At 40.7% G+C, this 23,427-nt stretch overlaps 1 protein-coding gene across 8 annotated transcripts in view; it reads left to right on the forward strand.

The window, feature by feature from the left end:
• Positions 1 to 22,359, forward strand: part of dachd (dachshund d) — a 122,090-nt gene extending 99,731 nt beyond the window's left edge. For 3 of the 8 annotated variants that reach the window (XM_049593593.1, XM_049593595.1, XM_049593596.1), the window contains exons 7-11: positions 7,712 to 7,857; positions 13,262 to 13,409; positions 14,093 to 14,251; positions 16,756 to 16,824; positions 20,765 to 22,358. In XM_049593593.1, the coding sequence (XP_049449550.1) occupies positions 7,712 to 7,857; positions 13,262 to 13,409; positions 14,093 to 14,251; positions 16,756 to 16,824; positions 20,765 to 20,802 (560 nt within the window). In that variant the 3' untranslated portion in view covers positions 20,803 to 22,358. Of the gene's footprint in view, positions 1 to 7,711; positions 7,858 to 13,261; positions 13,410 to 14,092; positions 14,252 to 16,755; positions 16,825 to 20,764 lie in introns of all 8 variants that reach the window. The other 5 variants (XM_049593594.1, XM_049593598.1, XM_049593597.1 and 2 more) reach the window with 3 other exon arrangements.
• Positions 22,360 to 23,427: the final 1,068 nt, after the last annotated feature.

Here is a 23,427-nt window from a genome sequence, read left to right on the forward strand (position 1 = left end):
ACTGTCTAAGTTAAGCTGCATGAGAAGTTGCTCTAATGAATTAATAAATGCTAAACAAAGGAGAACTAAACAAAGAGTGTGAAATAAATGGCTTGATGATTAGTGGGTCAGAGAGATTAGTGGGGTGTACAGTACAAATGATCCCCCTCTGAAATGGGAATGATTCAGGCAAAATACCCAATCAATAGTTGAGGCCAATTTAATCTCTGGGATTCTTCTGTCAATAAACGGACCCGGTCAACGGAGGTCAATATGCAAAGACAATCCAAACACCTTCAAAGTGCCTCACTGTAATGTCCTTCTGCGAGTATTATCTTCTTGACAGTTCGGGCTCATAGTCAGTAGGTGAATTACAAAAATGTATTCAAGTCTGCCCGGCTGTCATTTTCTTTTCTGAGCCCCCAAGTTTATTTTTTCCTCGCCCCTCCCGGCTCGACTTAAAAAACTAAGGTCATGGATTTAGCGGCGCGATCTCTCACCTTTAATCACCTCGCCCCGTTCGGTTTCGACCATTCTAACTGTGATCGTCTCTCTACAAAATGCCATTTTGTCTCCACTACTGTTCGCTTTAAGAGCTCATTTGAAGGTGTGCGCTGGCAGAAACAAAAGTCCTGTATGCTTTTATGCAGTCATCACAGTCAGCCAAGCCTGTAATCCTCAGAGGTCCGATAATGACATAGCCCCTGCATTTATTACATGGAGGAGAGGAGAGAGGGAAAACGCTGACTTTGAACAAATGAACACTCTGACCTTTATGCAATAAATATGACATGGGCCGCATAAAAAGACAAGATATCTTCCTCCTGAATGGAAGTCAACACGGATTCTGCTCCCTTGCCTCTTGCTCTCTGTTTCCATTCCTCTCCCCTTCTCTCTCTTTCTCCCTCCCTCTTTTTTTCCAGCTAACAGTTAAACAAATGATGAAATCGATTTTAATTGTTTGCGCCGTAATATTCTAATCTATGCTCCAAAAACACAATTTGTAGTTCATAATTTTCTCTGCTGTGCTTGTGTTATACATAACGTACATTGCAGAGTATTAAAGACAGTCATCTGTCAGTTTCTAATCATGCATGATTGGATTGGTACATTTAATCATTAGCTGCTGTTTTCTCAGCAGTGAAAGCGATGGAAAAAACTCTCTTTATCCACGCCAGGAAAAGGCGGTTTTAACAGAGAGAATCAACCTTTAACTGTGTCTTTTGTGATCTCGATGTGATCCCAATTGAGCATTGCGATTGTCTTCTTTTGTCACCTCAGACTGCCTCTCTGACAGTAAAGGATTTATGGTTATTTCCTCCATGCAGCCTGTCCATCTGTGGCTCTATCTTCATGTGGCCTTGAGAATACGATTCAATTTATTAAGGCAAAGCAATGGACTCATTACTTTAAAAAGGTGGCAAGAGAGGGAGTGGGAGAGAGGGAGAAGTGACACACTGAATTGGTTATTAATGGAAAGGCACAGCCATAGGGCAGTTGAAATTTAATGATATCCTACAAGAAAATATGAGGGTGTCACTCTCCAAAAAGTCATGCTAAATGTCAACATTTTAAGGTCCCGGCGCTAATTTTATGCCTGTGCACAGTAATGTTTTGGAGAGCATTTAGGAAACACGGCCCAGTGGCCAGCCTGATTATCCCGCTCACCTTCTCTCCTCTCTCCAAATGGGTTTGTGCAGCAAGCGATTTCATCTCTAAGTGAAGGGAACATTAGGGAGGGGAGAAAGAGAGAGCGATAGAGGAAAACACGCGGTTTGATTTTCATGCTGTGATAAGAGAGTGGGAGCCAAATGTTACCTGTTAATCTAGCCCAAACCGACCGGGGCTCTTGACTTTGTCCCCCAGCAGGGATGGGGCAAACACTCATTTTCCTCTCTCCGTGATGAAAAGGAAATTAGCTTAAATGTGATGAGGGCACATTAGTGTGTGTGCTGTGCATGTGTGTAATGAAAGCGTGTGTGTGTGTGCGTGTTTGAGGAGTTTTTGTTTGCATACATCTGCGTACGTGTGTTTTCTCTTTCTTCGCAGTGTACACAGGACATTACACACACATGCAGAACATATGCAGGTGATAGTCATTCTAAAGGAATTTGTATTGTATGGATTCATCACACACACACACTCTCACAGTATGTCCTGTAAGTGTGCCTACACTCCAGTAGAGTATATGCTGTCATGTATGGTTTTTATATACAGATGCTGTGAATACTAGAGATGGGCTGCGATGATTAGTCAATTAATGAGTTCATTGTTTAAAAGAATATTTATCGCCAACTATTTTGATAATCGATTAATCGTTTCAGTTCTTTTTTAAGTAAAAATGTCCAAGAATTGCTGGTTCTAGCTTCTTAAATAGAGATTAGCTGTTTTTTTCTGTCATTTATTACAGTAATTGAAGAGTCTTTTGGTTTTGGACTGTTGGTTGGACCAAAGAAGCAATTTGAAGATGTTGCTTTGGGCACTAGGAAACACATTTTTATAGACCAAACGATTAATCAGCTACTCATGAAATTAATCATCAGATTAATTGATAATGAAAATAATGACTAATTGCAGCCCTAGATTTGGACTTCAGTATTTGTTCAGTGTCCAGAGTAACCACATTTCTTTCCTGGCTTTGTAACTGGAAAACATATATGTATAATATATATAAAATGACCCTGTTCTTTATTATAAGTTTACATTTTTTGGACATGGTGAAGTGATTTAGCTGCTATCTTAGATTACCTTGCAGATAACGTTAAGCTTTTCCAGTCTGACATCAGTCAATCTAATGTTACAGGCAGAATGGCGACCAAGAGTGACAGTTGGAAGTATTTTGACAAAATAAACAAAGTGAATGTGCAGTATAAGCTATCAACACGCTCTCATTCCCAGCCATCAAATACAGACGAATTGTCACGCCCCCTCAGCGTCTTATAGCGATGCGAAGGCCACAGAGCTGAAACAAACTGTACCACGTGGTTAATGTGTTCACGTGATACGTCTTTTTGATTGAACAAAACTACTTGGTTAGGTGTTTTTAAAAAGATCATGTTTTTAATGTTACGTTAAAACAACATTGACATTTGGTTTCACACTGGACACGAACTGTGGTCTCCTGAGTGAAAGTCCGGTTTTGTTTGACCACCCACCCTGCGTGGACTACGATAGTCTCTCAGCGTTAACCATTGCCACATTAGCGTTAGGTGACAGCTTTTTGCGTCTCATAAAGAAGCTAAAGGGCGCCTTCAGCATCAATATCACACTGAGGGGCATGACAAAGCAGCAGTATTTGACGTCTTGGGGATAAGAACGCACTAAAACTATACAACATTAAAGGAATACAATGCAAGATTTTCCTAAAATACAAGACAGGCTCAAACACAAGTAATCCCTCTAAATCATTACTTATGACCCACTAGAAGTGTGTGGCAGTTTATTTTTCTGCAGAGACTCTTCCCTCTGCCTGTATTTCCTTATTCTCCTCTTATTTTCTGTGCTCAGGATGTTTATGGGTGTGTTACGCCACAGCGCTCAGGTGAGGTTGGGGCTTTATAAAACTGTAGCTACCAGGTGCCAGACCATAAACAGCAGTCATCCTGGAGACACGGTGCAGAAAAAGACACAAATATAGCAAGGCGAAATGCCAAGCAAGAGGGAATCTGAGGTTGGCTTTTACTTTCACTTTGGCTAGAAAACAGTAACCGAAAATCCTGCATGGTATACAGCTAACAGCTAAAGCTAACCCCTACCTGCATTTTCGCTTGTTTTATTTTTTTTGTGGGGTTGGTGTGTTCAATAATAATTTAATGACTTAAATTGCCCTTCCCTACTGAGAACATTAATGTCAACCTTTGTTAACACTTGGAAACCTGCTTTCACAAGTGTGCAGATGTTGCAATTTACAAACAAGAGACGCAAAATAATATCTACATTTATCAAAATAAGCCTGTGACATACTCTAAGAGCTCTTGTTTAAAACTATCACACAGTTAAAGCTGAATTTATTTTGCCTGAAAGACCCTCCAGAGTGCCGACATCATTTGCAAGATAAGCTGGGCTCATGTTTTTTTAAAGTGCTCAAATTGCATGCAACTACTTTTTTCTTTTTTTTTGCTCAGCTCTGCATCACTGCATTTGTACCAGAAGACAGATATTTCCCTTGACAAGATTTTCCAAATCCAGCGCTTTAAGTGCAGGTGGAATAATGCTGTGTTAGCTGCTAATGGCTGTCCGAGAGGTCATAACTACTCCATTTGAAGGAGGCTGGTTTCTCCGCAGCCCTGGCAGGTCAAATCAAATGTAATTGTGCAGTGAAAAGCAGTGGCTTGCTTTGTGTTGGCTGCACTGACAACCTCCAGGTTTAGCATTCAGTTCTCCTGCTGGGAGGAACACAGGTTTGCAAGGACAAAGGCTTCACCTGTCAATATATCACACTGACTGGCCGGCCAAATGTACCTCTGCTCTCCCTCTCTCTTTCCCCCCTTCTCTCCCCTATCTCTCTTCCTCTCTGTCAGTCTCTCATTCTCTACACACCCATTCTATTCCAGCCTCCTCTTCCTCAGACTCTGCCTCACCTATCTATCCATCCATCCATCTTCTGTCTTCAGCCATCTATCTCTCCTTCCTGGCATCCCTCTCGTCCTCTTTCTCTCCCTCTCTTTGTGTGTCTTTCTGTATCTTCCTCCCCTCTCCAGCTCGCACTGCCTTCGTGTGAGGACTCAGCTGAAATGTCCTGAGGGACCCAGTTTCAAACACAGGAACCAGAAACATATGGCACATTTTCAACTCCCAAGGTCAATTACAGCTATTTATCCAGAGATTGCAGCTAAATTTCCCAAGGTTTCTTCTAGATTTACCACAGATTGCAATGTGTGTCTGTCACATTTTAAATCAGGCCAGTTTCCTCTGCTTCTCTCCGCTCCCTGTGACTTTCCATCAAATATTTCAAAGGCTTTCAAGTGGGTTTTAGACATGTTTTATCTCTGGTTATCATGTGCCCCATCTTTTTTGCCTCAGCTTTGCTAGGTCCAAGTGCCGCTTGCAACACAAATCTAATAACATGTAAATTGGAGATAAGCCCAGATCCCTCCAAGTGATATTTTTTACATTCATAGTTTGTCAAGTCAATTCCTGGGCCCCTGTTTTAGCAGCACAACACATGAGGAGTGAGAAAATTAACTGGATAGGTGATTCATCATTGCTAGCACACTGTCAAGGACTCCCTCTGCAGCTATTGAGAGCAGGGTGGAGGAGGAGGACGGAGAGAGGAGGGAGGGGGGGGGCGTTGTTTTAAATTATGGCATTTCATTCAGAATGCATTGTATTTACAGCGTCCCATTTTTATTTGTGGCTCCTATTATCCGCCGAAACAGTTGTGCATGAAATGTTATTTGTGACAGGGGTGACCTGCGAGTGTTTTTCCACACAGTATTTCATAGTCGGGGGCCTTAACTGTACCTTTACCGTACGGTAAGCACAAGAGGCTGTCACAGCTGCTGTTGGCAGCCTTGCTAGTGGAGAAATATCACCTGGAAACAGAGTACTCCATTCCACCGGCCCCCATCACTCCAACGCCTGTCGCTGTAATTAAGTTGAAGTCAATGATTCTGGAGCAATGGTGAGAAATAAACATGCAAACACATGCCAGCATTTGCAGCCAGGCACAGAGAAAAAGAGGGAGGGGGGGGGTTTGGGGGCAATAACATTAGAAGCTCAGAAGCCACAGATCTAGATCGTGTTCCACTGGAATTTACATTTGAGTTTCATTAAGCTAGTTTTGATTATATTGATTAAATTAGCCACTTATTAGCTTCCCATTTCCTTTTTTTTTTTTTTTTTTAATGCCCGTATTTATGCATAGCTCCTGGTGGAAATGTTATCTGACAAGGGGTGCTGTACTGTAGTTGGAGTCTGTCGAACAAAACACGCTGTTTGCTTTTCCCAGAGCATGACAGGTTGTTTCCCCTGCAACAAAGCCATCAAATATTCTGTGTGATCCAACATTGTGTTGGAGGGGAGGCCTGCTGAGTGGGAAGCCGGAGTTTGTTAAAGCAATGATTTATGATTAATGCCAACACTAAATAAGGGACAAAGTGCCTACAGTACAAATCAATTACAAAGCTACAACAGCAGACCTTTCCCCGAGGTCTACTAACGTCTCTAGTTGTTATGGTGATTTTATTGGAGGTGGGTGATGCATGCATATAATGCATGCAATACATCTATATCAACCTGAGCTGGAGCCAACTGTAATGCTTTTGATCTTTGATTAGCTATTTTATTGAGATAAAATGGGACTTTCATGTTGTGCCACTGTATAAGGAGAGTGCATTTTATATTTCCACCCAGACGCCCACCTCAAAATGCAGACAGGACTGCACCAAACAAAACAAATTACCACAGGAGTGGCTTCTTAAAAGTAGGCAATTCATTATTTTTATGAAGTCAAATTATAAACAAATTTTAATCCATTAGGCAACCATCCATTCTAATTAATCAACAGGAGTGAACTCCATCTGAAAAAGGAGAAAGGTTGTTTACTCTCTCCACGGACCAGCGGTGCATATTTCACCGTCTTCCCCTCTCAAAAAAGGAAAAAAAAAAAAACGTTCCTCAAATTACAAACCTAAACTGTGAATCCTAACACTCGACTTTTGGCGCAGAGATGTTTCCAGGGCATTTGCAGATGCTTGAAATAATCTCCAATGTTTTTGCTCAATCTGCTCTGAGGATGGGTGAAATAAATACTTTAAACTAATTAATGTAAGACCAGCTGTTCCCAGCACTTGGCTAGCGTTGGTGAATATTGATGGGAGGGAGAGGCAGGGCTGTTCAGCTCCACTCGCTGTTTGTACAAGATTCAGCCTGCCACATAAACAGATATGAATACTGGATGAGAGCAGAGAGGTGCTGTGCACAACACAGCCAGGGTTCCACATTACAAATAAAACTTTTTCATTAAATTAACAATTAAACAGTTGATGGTGTAGACTTCCTGCGGAGACCTTTTTTAGGCTGGATGTGTTTAATAAACTGGCTCCCTGCAAGATGGTAGCACTTACAAATTGTTGGCTTGATAAAAGCTCGCCGGACAAAAACATGTGTCAGATCTGATGGGGCAACAAACGGCAGTGTCAGACATACTGTTTTAGTTTGACCAGGCTGTATCTGTGTCCGCCGCTTTGCCTCCTACTTTCTCTCCCTCCCTCCTCTGCTCCTCTTCCCTCCTCTGAGGCCTGGTGGAGAGGCTGGACAGCAGATGGCAGGGCCCTACCCCTCTGCCGGTGATGAATGGAGGATGATGTCATCTTAGGTTTGACAGGCACCCGTGCGTGCATACACAAAGGAAGCCCGAGCCTCTGGGGTCGAACCGTGGGCCTGCTTCTGATTTTGGAGTCCACATGACATCTCTTAAATGGGGGAAGCTGGATTTATGTCCTGGTAGATATTGTTTAACCCCGCACTCAGGCCTTGAGAAGAAGCAATACAAAGGAATCTCCAAGGGACCAGTGAGTCCACTATATTTCTGAGGGGAGGGGAGAGCTGGGATTAGCTGCTTAGGATCAATACACACCCAGTCGTTGCTACTGGTCAAATTAAATCAGGGTCAATATGTGTCAGCATCGGCAAAAACTACTCACATACTTAGTTTTCAGGTTTCATAAATAGTATTCTATGAATGATTAATCAGTGTTCAATGTTATTATTTTTCTTTTCTTTTCTGCAGAGGACAACTCCATGTGCACCCCAACAGCAAGAGACAGCTACGAGAGGTTGTCATTGGCTGGACAGGCCCTGCCTCCTGGCTTCCCCTCACCATTCCTCTTCCCAGATGGGTTGTCGTCAATAGAGACTCTCCTCACCAACATACAGGTATTGTCCACTGACAGAGTTGTGCCCTCATAACAACACAAGAGTTAGATACAACTTGTTTAAAACACACTTTCAGGAGCAGTAAAGGATCTCTTCACTGCACCTTTAACCTCATTTATCCAGGTCTACGTCTTGTCAGTCTCAAGGAAGCCTGGAAAAATTTACAAACTCTGGTTGTTTGAAGCTGTGTGAAATGTTTGTGTGTTTTAGAATATTTTAAATTATTCAGATGCCAAGTGTTTGCTGTTGGACCAAGCGGCAAACCTCTGGGGTTGAAAATGAAGCCAACACAGAAGTGCCAAAAACTGCAGTTCCTCTAATGGCCACTTGAGGCTGGCTACAAAAGACACCGATGTTGAAATGCACAAGCACAGCAGAAACATGTTTACAGCATAGTTCAAAAAACATTTTTGGTCTCTATAGCTAATTTTCCCCTTCATCACAACTGTGTGAGGGTTGTATTTTTATAAAACTCACCATTTACATTTTATTTAGGTTCAAATTTATGCATAATAAAGAGCGGGGCTGCTTTGAGTGACAGGCTGTCTGCGAAGTCACCACAATTTTTGAGTCAGATCCACCGCTTACTCCTCCTCTGCTCTACCTAGGGATGGGCAATATGGCCCTTAAACAATACCACGATGTTTAAGAGTGTTTTTGCAGTAACGATATTCTTGATAATATGACAAATTAGTGAAAAAAATACTCTGAGAAGTACGGGGGCTGTTCATAAACCATTCAGGGCACCCAGGCATAACAACACCACAGTTTATTCTACACTACCCAAGCTGCTAATCTCTTTGTAACCACTATGGAGTTGCTAATAATTTCGCTTTCAGCCATGCTTGTTGTTGCCATGGGTTGGCAACAAGTCAAAATATCGCGAGTATCACAATATAAATATTTCACCTCATATTAAATATTATACCAAATATGGTCACTTCTGTCTCTTAAACACCAAAATGGTGACATCCAAAATGCCAAACTCGAGGCTTCAAAACGGGAATCCACAAACCAATGCATGACGTCACCGCAACGGCTACATGCACTGTGTGTCTGCCACAGTGTCTTGATTTAAACTACCACTTGAGGGCGCACATTTGGAACAGTATTAAATTATGTACTTGCTTTAAGAATATATCACTGATACACTTAAGTGAAAGACAAATGACAGCTGTGGATTTTTGTTTAAACTGCTTAAAACACGGTTACAATTGGCAGGAAGTAATATGACTTTCTTGTAACGTTGAGAATATTGAGGTCAGGTAGCATATTTGCACTTATTTAACTTCTCCCATCTCTTTCCAAGAGGCAACATTGCTTTTTTTTTTTACCACAATGGCAAACTTTCCATTAATGCAACTATTGCCGCAATCTTTCCCAAAACATTACCCATTCTTTACCTTGGATAATTTAACTTGAGGTCAAACTCAATCAACTGGAAAAAGACCATGAGATGTGGAAGTTCCAGAAAAAGCCAGCAAGGCAGCGTTTATTTGATTTGGTCAGACCTAACCATATAGGAGTAGAAGCATCAACTTGCCACACCTATGTCTCATTTTGTCCATGGCAATCTACTTTGCTGTTAATGCTAACCTGTCTAATGAGTAAAACCTCTATAGAGCAGTGGTTCCCAACTGGTCCAGCCACGGGGTCCAGATTTCTCCTCAGTCATTAGTTCAAGGTCCACACAGATTAATACATTCAACGCCACACTTGTGTTTGGCCATGTCGTCGAGTTAGTTTGCCGTCTCTGTCAATTAGCTGTCCGTTAGTCACTCACTCAATAGCAGGAAACGGCCATTTAAAATAAGCACTCTGTGGCGGAAATTCACTGTATTTAAGAATATAGTGTTTTTTACAAATCTGACATGTTTGCAAGTCACTTGCGGTTCATTCAGACTGGACCCGAGACCCACCAGTTGGGAACCACTGCTATAGAAAATTAAGCAGGTGTTTTAACAGCCAATATTTAATGTTTTTTGCCAGATCTCTTTTAGCTTAATGACTCAGTTTGGCAATTAAATTTAACACCACTATAACTTTTAACAATTTAAGGTTTTCTGTGTGAAATTATGTGGTAAAAGTCATTGTCATGATGGCGAATGTCTACAAGAGCTCATTTTTAGTCAAAAAGTGGACGTCATCCACATCCTCCTTCGAATATACTTAACATGAACGTCAGGACTACACATACACTCAACTGTAAATCTGCATACCTTAACAATAGCGTCTACTCAGAGTGCCATTTAGGCTCCAGCTCAAACACCCTCAGTCAGAAAGATGAATGTATTTGCCTTCTGTCTGAGTGTAATGATGTGTGTACACTGCTGCCCTTCTCATTGCACTTGTACTGTTGGCATCAGAGTCCTGCTTCTCCTTTGGCTCCGTGTGGTAATTAGAAAGCCACAAGTAAACCCGTCGTGAGCTCCCAACACTCCACTAAGTCATCTTTGATAATGATCTTCGCCTTGAATATTTATATACAAATCAACAAAATGAAACCAAGCAGAAAATTAAGATAAAGCAACTTAGAATAAATTGGGGTCAGAAGAATCAACAATTAGTAAGATATAGCCCAGTGCATTTGATATAATTGCATGTGGATGGGGAATAATTGTGATGAAAATGGCCGCGGTTGTGTACAGCCTCCATGCGAGAATGCAGTATCTTTCAATTCAGGACTGTCAGGAGTATATTTGGAATGGCAGTGATGTAATTGATACATGATGAGATACTTGTCATTCATATTATTCATTCCTGCTGTGCTGTGTGAGGAGCTTGGAAGTCTGCTACAGCGACTAATTCTGTTTATCAATTCTAATCCAGTTACGATTGTCAGCCGTGTAGTTAGATGGGAAGAGAAGTATCAAAAGAAGCATAAAATAATAAAGAGTCAGTCTGTAGAGTGAAGATGCTGACCCTGCCTATAAACATTTGACGCCCTACTTAGCAGACTGGAGCGCTGACCAGGAGTTGAGCTCTATTTTAAAGGGCAAGTACATATTTTCCTCTTACCTGTAGTGCTGTTTATCAGTCTAGATTATTCTGGTGAGTGTTGGAGATATCGATTGTAATGCTTAAAGCGCCAGAAAAAACATTTGAAAAACTCAACAGCGATGTCTCTTTCCAGAAATCATGACCCGGTTATTCAAGATAATCCACAGACCTTGTTGTGAGCAGTTTCATGTAGGAGCTATTTTCTTTCTACCGAACAACACCCGCTAGCCGTATCACAGCTCAGAAGGAAGCGTGCATCTACTGCTAACTCACCTAGCACCACTGAGCTAGCTAACGTTAACACCTTGTTTCCACTTGTGTATGTGTACGGAGACAAGGCAACTTGAAGTCCATTGATTTCTGTGGGAATTTCCCTGATCGCCCAAATAATTTGGTCCGGAATTTGCTGCCAGTACATTAAAAAATTGAGCTTTTGTGATAGATTCCAGAGAGACCGTATGACAGTGTGCTAGCTTAGCTAACAGGTTGCTAACTGGCTAACAGGCTATTTCCTTCAATTCCGTTGCCTGTGTTGATTGTCAGGTGAGTTTGTCTGATTAAAAAGAACTTGTTTATCTATTTTAAACACACTGTGAATCTGAGTAATGTTATTCTGTTAAAATATAGATATACATTATATATGGTCAGACTGTGATTATGACTCGTTCAGCCATTCATACATCTTTTTAACTAAATATTTCACGAAACATGCCACATACCTGGCAGGTCCTGTTTTTGTCCAGGTAATGTTCCAAGCAGATATTCCAAACTACTGGAGGCTAAAAAATTAGCCTCTCCCCTACAGCTAGGTAGTTTCTCTCAGGTTTGTATCCATCTGTAAAGAAATACACTTCCTTGCGTCCGGACGTCAGTCACATACTCAAGTGGAAACGAGGCGTAAAGCCCAGACATACCTAACTGATATCAAAGAACAAGCCACAACAAAAGGCAGACATCATGTTGACTGTGTCTCGGTCAAAATGCACTGTGTGTTGCACCTCAACACGCCTGAACGACGACAGCCAACAGCCAGCTTAAATCTGCCATAGAGGAAAAAGCTCTCCATACCAGCAGGTGGCGGTAGTCTGTGTTTGTCAGTCAATAGGGAAACTGGAGGACCAGCAGGACAGAATCAAAAGACGCTAATTTGCATGTAGCACATTACCCACACAACCCGACGTTAAAAGAACAAATGTTATTTATGGTGTGCTAACGAACAATAACACAAACAATCACAAATCGTTTCTGCTAAAAAATCTTAATGACTAAAAACATAATCTTACCTAATATAACAAGGTCATTTCACTCTCACGCTCTCTTGACTTTAGTTGTTTGTTTACTTACCTCACTTCCATTTCAGCTTGGTGTGTCAAAGCCGTTACAGCTCAGCCAGGGAGGACGCCATTAATGTTTTCATCTTGCTCTTTTGCAAGCTTCTCATCCATGAGTAGTTGCACACTTCCTTCTGCACGGTGATACGTATGGCAGGTGTAGTTTGGTAGAGAGAAAATAGTTCCTACATAAAACTGCTCACAACAACGTTTACGGATTATTGTGAATAACCACGTCGTGATTTCTAGAAAGAGACATTTTGTTTGTTTGTTTGTTTTGTGGTTTGTTTTTTTTTGTTTTTTTGTTTGGCGCTTTGAACCCTACAAGCTGAGTGCCATCTAGTTCAATTATATTCAAGAGGAGGCTGACATCTCTGTGGTCGATAACGCCAACACTTGGCAACTCACACCAAAACTATCTGTATTGATTTAAAAAAGCACTACAGACAGGTGAAAAAATGTGAAATGTGAATGTGAAAACTATCCCTTTAACCTTTAGCGTGACAATTCTGACCTGCGTTAACTTTAACTTTCTTTATTTTTTCCTTCAGCTCTCTCAATCAAGCGCTCTTATCTCAGGTTTCGGCTCAGATAGCTCTCAAGTGTAGCGTCACTTGTATTTCACAGCTTTGACCAAAAGGGGTCAGACACACCAAGCTCTCTCACATCAGCTATCATCATTCATTATTTTTTTAAAAACTCGTTATTAAAAAAAACTCTGCTGGAACCACGTTCATGTTCCTCGATCTTGTGGGAGCTGTGGAGCAGCTAAAAGATAATGACATCTCCACAGATAAAAGGAGCAGCAAAGGTGGTGAGACGCCTGAAAGGAATCATGTAGCCGCAGTCAGCTTCTGGCCCCGTGTTCTGCTTCACTACTGTGGGCAGTACAAAGAAGTGCTGTGACACACTTTCAGTGTGGTTTGCTGTCACTTCATCTTGAAGCTCTTAAATAGCCCACATCACTCTCTCTTTGCCTGCTCCCCGCTCTGCCTCTTTTCCTCTATATCTCTCTGTGTATATAAATATATATATATATATATATATATATATACGTGTGTGTGTGTGCGCAGGGCCTGCTCAAAGTGGCTATTGACAACGCGCGGGCTCAGGAGAAGCAGGTGCAGCTGGAGAAGACGGAGCTGAAGATGGAGCTGTTCAGAGAGAGGGAGCTAAGGGAGACCCTGGAGAAGCAGCTCGCAATGGAGCAGAAGAACAGAGGTACTGCCTGACGACTACCTGGCACTGAATCCTCCCTGTCAGCCACGTGTGTGTGTGTGTGTGCGAGTGTGTGTGTGGGCATGCGTAAACCTGTGTATTTTAACAGCAGTTCAAACTTCACAGGCCTGTGCTCCTGTGGACGTGATAGCTCCTGAACGCACATACACAGCTCTGCATGTATGTTTAATGTTTCTTATTCCATCGCTGACATTCGCGGCTGCTTTTCTTGGGTTATACACACAGTGATCTGCTTAGCGCCAGCTCTCCCCGCTCTTAGTCAGTTGACATAATTGGCAATACACATTAACTTAGAGAAATTCACTCCCAGTCTCATGTTAAATGCATCAGCTTCATATGCTAACTGTGTCGTTTATGTTTAATGAGAGAAATTCATGAAAAATATCCCAATAAATTTTTCAATTTGCTTTAATTCCCTCCAGCAGTTTGTTAAGCCGCAGTCAGTATTGTCTTTTATTAAGGAAGATCTTTATATATTATAAAATATTTAGGTTTAATTGATTTCCCCTTTTTCTATTATAGTGTGCTAGATTTTAAAAATGAGGTTATTATCTTCTCCTGCTAGAATGCAGCAGCTACAATAATCAGATTTCCGTCTAAAATAAGGCTCGGCTAATTTGCCCCATAGCTCATTTCTTGTCGCTGTGGTCTTTTCCCTATCTCAGCAATCATTCAGAAGCGTCTGAAGAAGGAGAAGAAGGCCAAGAGGAAACTCCAGGAAGCTCTGGAGTACGAATCCAAGAGGAGAGAGCAGGCTGAGCAGACTCTGAAGCAGCCCTCGCCCTCTGACAGCATGCGTTCACTCAACGGTCAGACGCTCCACAGTGAGACGCATTTCACTTCCAACACTTTCAGACATGTGATGAGGTTTACAGTGGGGTAAATGTGTTGATTCAAAGTGTGATTTTCTGGAGATAAAAGTTAAATGAATCAAATACTGAGACGTCTAAGACAACTTGAGCCTTAAATTATTTTATGACAATACCAATAAAATAAACGATTATCCTATTATAGCAGCAATTAAGTGGATTAATGCTGTTTTGCTCAAAATGTGAACACTGCATCTCCTCAAAGGTGCAACTTTTCAGCTGTTGACATATAAATTTGCTTTCCATTACGTCAAATTAAGGGCATAGGCTTTGTTTTAACATTTGGTGGGGGACTGTGGGTCCTCCGCCAGAACATTTTGAGCATCCAACACTTAATTTGCGGCATTCTGGTGAATTTTTAAGCACCAATTTGCGCCTCCTCTAAATCGATTTATTAGAGTTGTGGGGGAAAATCGATATATCAGAGTATCGCGATATTTTGCGTGGCAATATTGCATCAACTTTTTTATTTTATAAATTACTGGTGTAGCTAGTCCCTCCAGGATCTCACGGCCAAAAACCTTGAATTTACGGACAATTTTGTTAAAAATTGCGGCTTTTTTATTTGATTTTTACAGGAAATTGCAGCAAATGACAAAAAATGTGGCAAATGACAAAATGAGAAAAAAAATGTGTGTTTTTTTTTTAAACTACTACCTCCAAAAAATAAGTCTTGTAATCACATGCTATAATAATCATACTGAATATTACAAAAATAGCTGCAAATGTTTTTTATAGTTCTCTTCTTTAGTTTTATTGAATTAGTTTCAAAACATGGACTCCAATAATGTTGCAAAAAATCCTCAGTGAATATTGTAGCTCTCAAACCAGACAATGTGACTGTAAAACAACATGCAAGGTACATCTTCTGTAAACAAAACATTTCAATACATTCAACACATATTGTATGCATTTAAACAGTGCAAATTCCATACTGCACTGCCATTAGCACATTTGATGACCCGTCTGATGACGTCTCAAATGACGTTGCGTGCGCGGCGACTTCTGATCAGCCGGGAAATGCAGAAAAACACAGAAAAATCACGAGACTTTTGAAAAATTGCAAACCCCCGCCAATATTGCGGACTTCCATTGAATTTGCGTCAGTTATTGCGATTGCAAGATAGCGATTTTCTGGAGGGACTGTATAGCAAATACAAATTAAATGTTTGGTAGCCTACTAGAATAATAATATCACTTGGTTTTTCTGTCCATTAGGATAAAAAGATTTAAGGGAGATAAAAGACTGAAAATTTAAATAAAAACAGATGTTGATTTTTTCCTTTCGGGACATAATTCGCAGTTAAAAAATGGTAATAAATAGCGAAATTTGTCATAAATAAAACCATTTAAAATCGCAATAATATTGCATCATGACTTAAGTATGGTGTAGGTGTAAATATCTTTAGTTTCGTCAAAATAAGTCTGCTGCTACTTGTATGTTTTTGTTTTGGGGGACAAATGCATGTTCTAAATAATGAGAGAGACGTGTCCCCTGCGTCCCCCCCAAATGTACGTCTATGCGTCCTATGAAGTTTTAAACCTGGAGCTCTAGGGCTGCAGCTAAAGATTATTTTTATTGTGTATTAATCAGTTGATTATGTTCTTGTGACATATGTATCTAATAATGTAAAATAATGTTCATTACAGTTCCTTAAAGCCAAAAGTGACACATGCGCTGACTGTCCAACCACCGAAAATGCTCAGTTTACAGTGATATAATACAGGAGTGATTGGAATGTTTGCTTGAAAAATCGATTATCAAATTAAGCTGTGTCATGTCATGCATATTTAAAGGACATTTAAATGATTGGTAGAGGTGTAGAGTAACTAACCACACATGCTCAAGCACTAACTTAACTACAGTTATCGTTCATCCTTTTATCCGACAAAAGTTAAGAGTGTGTTTGCAGAGTTGAGGTTCTGCATGCACGATACAGTGAGCTCATAAAACATGATTAACTGTCAGAGTTTAAACCAGCCAGTGTGTCAGAAAATCTCATTTTAATACGTCAGTGAGTCGTTTGTTGCGATTGTTTCATCACCAGTCCGTTGGCCACCAGCAGTACACAGTGCCAGGTTATTGGAGCAGATACAAAACCAAAATATGACAATTAATATTAAGCATGAGAACAGTTTTACCTTTGACACTTGTGCACATTTTACTACCAACACATCTGTGCTTTTATATCTGCAAACGTTTGAATGCAGGGTCACAGTTTTAATGGATAATTATTCTAAAGTGTTAAATCAAGGATTTGAGTATCTTTTTCCTCCACTTGTAATAATGATCACACAGAGAGCACAATTCATACTACACACACATTCATCTTCATGCGGGCGGAGATATAGCTTGAAGGCTTAGCCTCTTGTTTTTGAATGAACGATGCTGTGGAGCTGGCATTGTGATAGGTGGATGTCAGGGATGTTTAACGGCGGTGATCCCTCTCTTCTCTCAGACTCTCTGACCCCTGAGATGGAGAGTGACCGCAGCAGTGGAAGAACAGATGCTGAAAGGACAATACAAGGTACAGGGGCTCAGATGAGACAATAAATCTCTCTCTCTTTCTCTGGCTCTCACTCTTGCTCTCTTTCTCTCTGCCCCCCCCCCCATCTACCTCCCCCCCTCGCTTCCTCTCTGCCTCACACACATGCACACACACACACACACTGCTTCAGTTTATGAACATTAGTGTTTCTGTGCCTGCTGTTCAGGCATACAGCTCACCATCTGGGCCACAGCACTAGGTCAAGATCATTGGTTTTCCGTTGAAATAATATTGTTCTTTTACTTGACTTTTAGTGGCTTTGCTGCTTTTTTCCCCGAAACAGATCTTTCGCTGGAACGACGCACAAAACAGTAGATAAAATAGCGAAAGCTGGAATGTCGCAGAGAAAGAAGTGGTTTGTTTACAGCTCAGGAAGCATTAATGAGTCATAAAACCACAAAAAGCAGTGGAATCCCCCCTTTGATAGTAATAAACGAGGCAAATCAATCCATTTTATGAATAAGCCTTGTACATTTTTAATGGTTTGTTTGTTTGTTAGCCTTGGGGGTGCAGTATGTGTTTGGGGAAGGGCGCTCCAGCGATAACCTCTGTAGACTGTCTGCTATCTGTGTTTACCCAGATACAAGACACCTTGCAGAGGTTGAATATCCTCATTATTACTCGAAACGTCTTCCTTTAATGCGCCTCAGCTGCGTCTGCTCACAACCCGCCCTTATCAGTGGGAGAGGTCCCAATTTATCCGGGAAAAAATGCTCCATGTAATTTGCTGCGAAAAGTGGAAAATATTCATCTTTGTACGGGAGAATAAGTTGGCGCCCCCTTTAACTCTTTAATGTTTGATTTAGTCCACTTGATATTTTTGTGAAAGGGCAAAAAAAAAAGAAATGATGACTCCTTCGTAATTAAATGTCATTCAGTCACTGCGGGGATCTGAAGCAGTTTGATGTCCAAAAAAAGGAAATCCATATGTCATCACTTAAATACAAAGATAACTTCCAGATAGGGTGTAATTATAGCCCCCTATTTCATACCAAATTAGTATATTTAGCCACTTTAATTTCTTTACTCTTACATGAAGAGCTGGCCCTTTTGTAGTGTAATTGTACCAAATTAAATGTGTTCAAGCTTCACGTTTACACTGACAGCAGCCATTGTCCTGTTTAAATGTATAGTTGGTTTTTTAAAAATCCCCGTCAGGAACATGTCGGCGTATCACTCCTGCCGCCTCTCAATCACTCTGATCATCGCCTTGAAGAGTGGGATGAAGGAGGAAACTGAATAACAGGCTGCATTTCGTGTTTTTTGTTCAATTAGAGAAGCATTTGTCTGCCACCCATGTCTCCTCTGCTCCACTCTGCGAGCCTCGCTGTATAATTAACCTCAAATGGCAAAAAATGATGTTGATAAATTACACAAGCAGAAGGGGGAAAAAACAAGCCTATCACTCGCATGAAAGCTGAGAGAAATGTGTGTGGGTATATTCTCAACTCCAAACTCAGGGAGGCGAATGGTGAGAGGGAAGGAGAGAGAAAGAGAGAGGGAGAGAGAGGGGAGGAGAAAAAAAAATAATGAGGGCATAATTTTAGAGAACTAATTATTTCTATTTGTCTTTTGTCACACTTCTCTAATTCTGCGATATTAACACAGTCTGTGTTTATTAATTGCTTTTACAGTGTTTTGAATCGGGTCCAAGAGGGAACGTGGCTCTTTTCACAGGCTCCCGAGCTACTGGGACTGTACCTCGCCCAGTACTGCCTGGCAACGGTGCACATGCGAATATCTTCCCCCAGTATCTCCTCCGGTTCCCTGCCGCTTCCCACTCGATGTGTTCGGCAAGTTTACACGACCCTGTGCGCCGAGATAAAGTTCTTTGTTGCAAGATTAAACATCAAAACAGTTAAAGTGAAATTAAAATTAAATGAATGAATGTCACTGAAGCAAAAAAGACTGTAATTAATGGATCCCTTAATTGTCTTCATAAAATATTTGCATGGGCATAATTTGCATAATTTACATGTATTAATTAATCTTTCAAAGGAATTTTATGCTGAGAGAAGCCAAAAATTCCCTTTGTTTTATTTAGCATCTAATGAAATATTTATTCTCTTTAATGAACTTTTCATCTTGATTTGAATATAAAAATACTAAAGTTTTAACATATTTTAATGAGGCGGTCGTTCATAAAACAACGTGTCAAGACGTCACCGGTTTCTCCTGCTCGCGCGTGTGTGTAAAGCAGATGTTTCAACATTTGCACTAATGATTTGAAAATGGATTTGAATCGGTGAGATTTGCTTATCAGACGTCCTCACCCATTCCCTGTCTTTTATGATAATTTGATCTATTAGAAGTAAAACGCGGGAGCATCCAGCCCTCCTCTCGACGGCGCCTTAAATCATCCGTCAAATAATCAAATCGTTTTCATTAACACCCCCTACAAACTGCTCCAAGCTGGGCAGACAGGTAGACAGACTGTGAGGTGAGTGTGTGATCTCTCATCTGCTCTCATTGCGAAAAAAGGCGTGCACATGTGTGTGTGTGTGTGTGTGTGTGTGTGTGTGTGTGTGTGTGTACGTGTACCAAGTTGTGTATCCCGGCCCACACTCCTGGCGCTCTCCGGCCCCCTCCTCGGCTGTCTGTTCTTCGTAGCGCTGCATTCATGCTGTAATGACTTTTACACAGGACTCGGTGGTTGTTGCTTGAATAGAGGCAGCCATAGTGCAATGCCTCTGAGACCTACGGCAGTGCTGGGTAATTAGCCTGTGTGTTTGTACACCCCCCCACCCACCCTCCTCCCCAACACACACATACTGTACACACACACACACACACACACACACACACAACAAGCCTTTGTTGTCTCCCCTCTCCATGCACAACAATACATAAAACACAGGCTAATAGGGAGAAAAGGTCTAATTGATAAAATATTGTGTACAGATTTAAACTGTTAAAGGTAAAATAAGATTAAAAAAAAAGTATCTTCTGAATTATAGAAATTAACCTGCTGCTTTCAGACACTGCAACCAACTGTGTTCTCGCCATCTCAGTAGACTAGGAGTCAAGCGTTGTCTCTGATGTCCTGCGCGGCTTGTGTCATGTCCAACAACTCGCACCGCTAAATGTCTTTGTGCGCGTCTCTCTTTAACATTGAATTATTTAGGCGCGCTGCCATAGAGAGGTGTGCTTCTTAAAAGGCATTACTGTAGCGTTTCTCCGGCGGAGGAAATGTGAAGGTAATAAACGTCAAACATGCTCCTGAGCTGCGCCTAACAGATGCTTTTACCAGCTCAGCGTCGGAGCAGCACTGCTCGCTCAGGCGAACACTCAGACAGGAGTGTGTGTTTCGCTGGGAGAAATGGACAAAGCTCGTTAGGTTGGAGGTGTCTGGAGATAACGCGGCGGAGGAATGTCTGCCGTTTTCAATAAACACTATTTCCATGCAGGAAATGTCACTTAGAGAGCGCTTTACATCATGAGTGCAGTATTATGTTCAAACAAGCGTATCAGTAGAGATGTCTTAAACACATGTGGCACAATCCTGATGCCTGGAGTGTGGTTATCATAGCTGCTTTTACAGTGGCTGCTTTGTTGATAATAAAATATGCATGTAAGAGTGTCATTATATTCCTCACTATATGATCTTTAACACAAAGGTAAAGCTGTTTCTGTTAATCCTTATTTTGTTTTCTCTGACACCACCACACATTCTAATTCCTTAAATTTATAGCAAGCAAACGACTATACATGATATTTAATCTTATTGGTCACGCCTGCTAACTTAATCTCATCCCTGAATCGGTTTCTGAATCCATACTAACACTGCTGAAACCGAACGACCAGAGGGCAACATTTTGAAGTTATGTTTCATCAACAATCACATCCTGAATAGTGCATTTGCGTCAGCAGGATGTTAGCTGTTGGCTAATCCTTGGCTCCTGTGTGTCCTCTGTTGCAGATGGAAGACTGTTCCTGAAAACCACAGTGATGTACTGATAAGGCCGTGAGGAGCTGGAGGAAATAAAAATTTCAGAAAAAAAGAGGGAAAAAAAATGAGAGCGAGCAAGAGAGAAAAGAAAACCCATGAAGATTCTCAAGAGCCCTTATCCAGGCTGATTTAGGAAAGAAGTCAAGCTGCTTGTAGGAGTTCAATGGAAATGCTGTGTTCACCCAAATGCTGGAGGAGGTTGTGTCTGAATGTAGAATAAGAAGTCTTTTTCTCACCGAGGCCGACGTTAACTAGTGCGGTAGGGCAGGTTTTTTTGACGTAGCGGGGGTCGGCCGACGTGAAGGATAAACATATATATTGAGCACAGTAAAAATGTACCCGTGGTACACTGTTGGTAATAACTCGTAAATTCACAGCACTGAAGATTTTTATACTGTATCTCAGCCAGCGAGAAAGCTTCGAAAAAGAAATTCGACTGAAGTTTTGTTTTGTATTTCAAAAATTTTGAGAAGCTAAAAACGACACGTGGAGATGAATACAAAAAAAATGGAAACAAACAAACAAATGTGAATCAATCCATGTGTTCATCAAAAGAGACGACTGATGTTTGATTTTCATGTTTTCTAAATTAGATGACAATACAATCAAGTTTCCTTTTTACCATTGTTGTACATACGAGATCTGATGATACTGATAGGCAAACTCAACTCTATCGAGCCCGAGTGGATTGATAAGGTATGTGTATATAACGTTAAGAGGTATTGTGTATGCAGTAGAGCTATTAGGCAAACAATACCACCATTTATATAAACCTACAGTTTTGTTTTGTTCTATTTCTGAGCCATCATTCTTTCCTATAGCTGCCATTTTGGTGAGAAAGCATGCAGGCATGTAAATGTTTGTCCTGGAATTATGATATTTAATAAATCCTATATTGTGCTGAACAAATACTAGGGTTGACTCACTCAAGCCCGGATGATTTTGAAAACATAATTATCAAACATTTCACTTTCAAAAATGAAGACTTTTGCTGTCAATAGTACTGTAATCTTTGTAACAGAGGTAATATTTCTTGGAATTTACTGTACATTTTTTTGTCATGAGACACACTCGAAAAATCAGCACCTCTCAATGCTTTTTTAAAAAAAAGAAGATTATCCGAGATCATGTGTCAGCTTGAGAAAACGCTCACGGCGCGACTTTTTCCAGACTGAATGCCATTTAAACACGTCGCTCAAACCCCTGTTGAACGTACACGAACACACTTTTCTTTCCTTTTTTAGAGTGTTTCATGATATCCTGATGAGTAAAAAAAAAACAAAAAAAACATAAGTTATAATTTTCCTGTTTCTTTCCCTAAAGACTTTTGAATTTCGGTGCTGAAACACCTGTGTATATTCTCTAGACATAAGCTGATGTCAGTCCTTTAACTGCAAAACAGTTTAGACCTTATGTGTTACAATCAGGAGATGGAGGAGGAGGAGGAGGAAGAAGAGTGTCCCATGTTCACAATGTGTTGTTCTTTTTGTTCTCAATGGAGTGTCTAGGTCTGTTGTCACTGATAACTTATATAGCTTCTCGAATCATCTCTTCATTGTACTTCAAATTCAAATAAAGTTAACATGTTGATGATAAACCATGTGAGTAAACTGTGTTGCCTGAACACACACCTCTGTCACACACAGGCGAACACAACAGCTTCAACATGATCTGATACAACAAGGTGTCTGCAGGTCCAGAAAAAAATCTTAGAAAATGTCTTTAATTTTGTAAATATTAGGCCTTAAAAGTCATTGAAGTGTTCTAACCTTGAATTTAAAGGTGTATTTCACTGCTGGAAAGATGGTCAATTCATAAAACTTGGCTGTCTATGCAGTAGATAGACAAATACTTTTGAGGTTGGCGCAACATAACCAGAGAAAACAGGAAAAAGGGCTGTGGGATTTGCTTTTGCTCAAGAGGTAGAAAACCTACAACTACCAGAATGCACTGTACTGCACTGGTGGGTGATGGGAAACAATATGGCGGCCTGCTGGTAACAAAGGACCTTGCAAGCTAAGTAAAATATGTTTCTTAAACTTTTTAAACGCAATATAGGCAACACGGCAACATAATCCTGGTTCACTTTTATCAGCACTTAATTTTATTGTTGTTCTCAGTATTGTCACCTTCCATTTTACAACACAGGAAACAGTACGGCGCCCACTTTGTCTTCACAAATTCTCATATTACAGCCAAACTGTGCACTGAAATCAAAGCAAAAAACCAATACAGTGACAGAATACTGGTTTATATTTGATCAGCACCACCTTAATTTTACAGATAAATCTGAGTTTGAGGAAAAAAGAGAGGAGTTGGTCTCTCTTACGGTTTTCTTTGTGTCCGTGATGGCGGGTACACAAAAATCAAAAAAACTATAAAAGAAAGAGTCACTACGTCAGCGACAGCCTTCAAATTTTGCATTGGAGCCAGACTTTAGTGCCACTTCTGTAGAGGTTAACAGGACGATCATGGCAAGTCCCACCAGTATTCATCCTATCTGTGTTTATATCATTTAAATTTCATTGCATTTATACAGGAAAGGAATTAAAAGTAACATTGTGTGTTAGTTAAAACTGGCCTGACTCAATTAGAAACTGTTTTCTAGCAGGTTCCTGTTATGCAACAAAAAC

Source organism: Epinephelus fuscoguttatus, linkage group LG13 (genome assembly GCF_011397635.1).
Source record: "Epinephelus fuscoguttatus linkage group LG13, E.fuscoguttatus.final_Chr_v1".
Lineage (NCBI taxonomy): Eukaryota > Metazoa > Chordata > Actinopteri > Perciformes > Serranidae > Epinephelus > Epinephelus fuscoguttatus.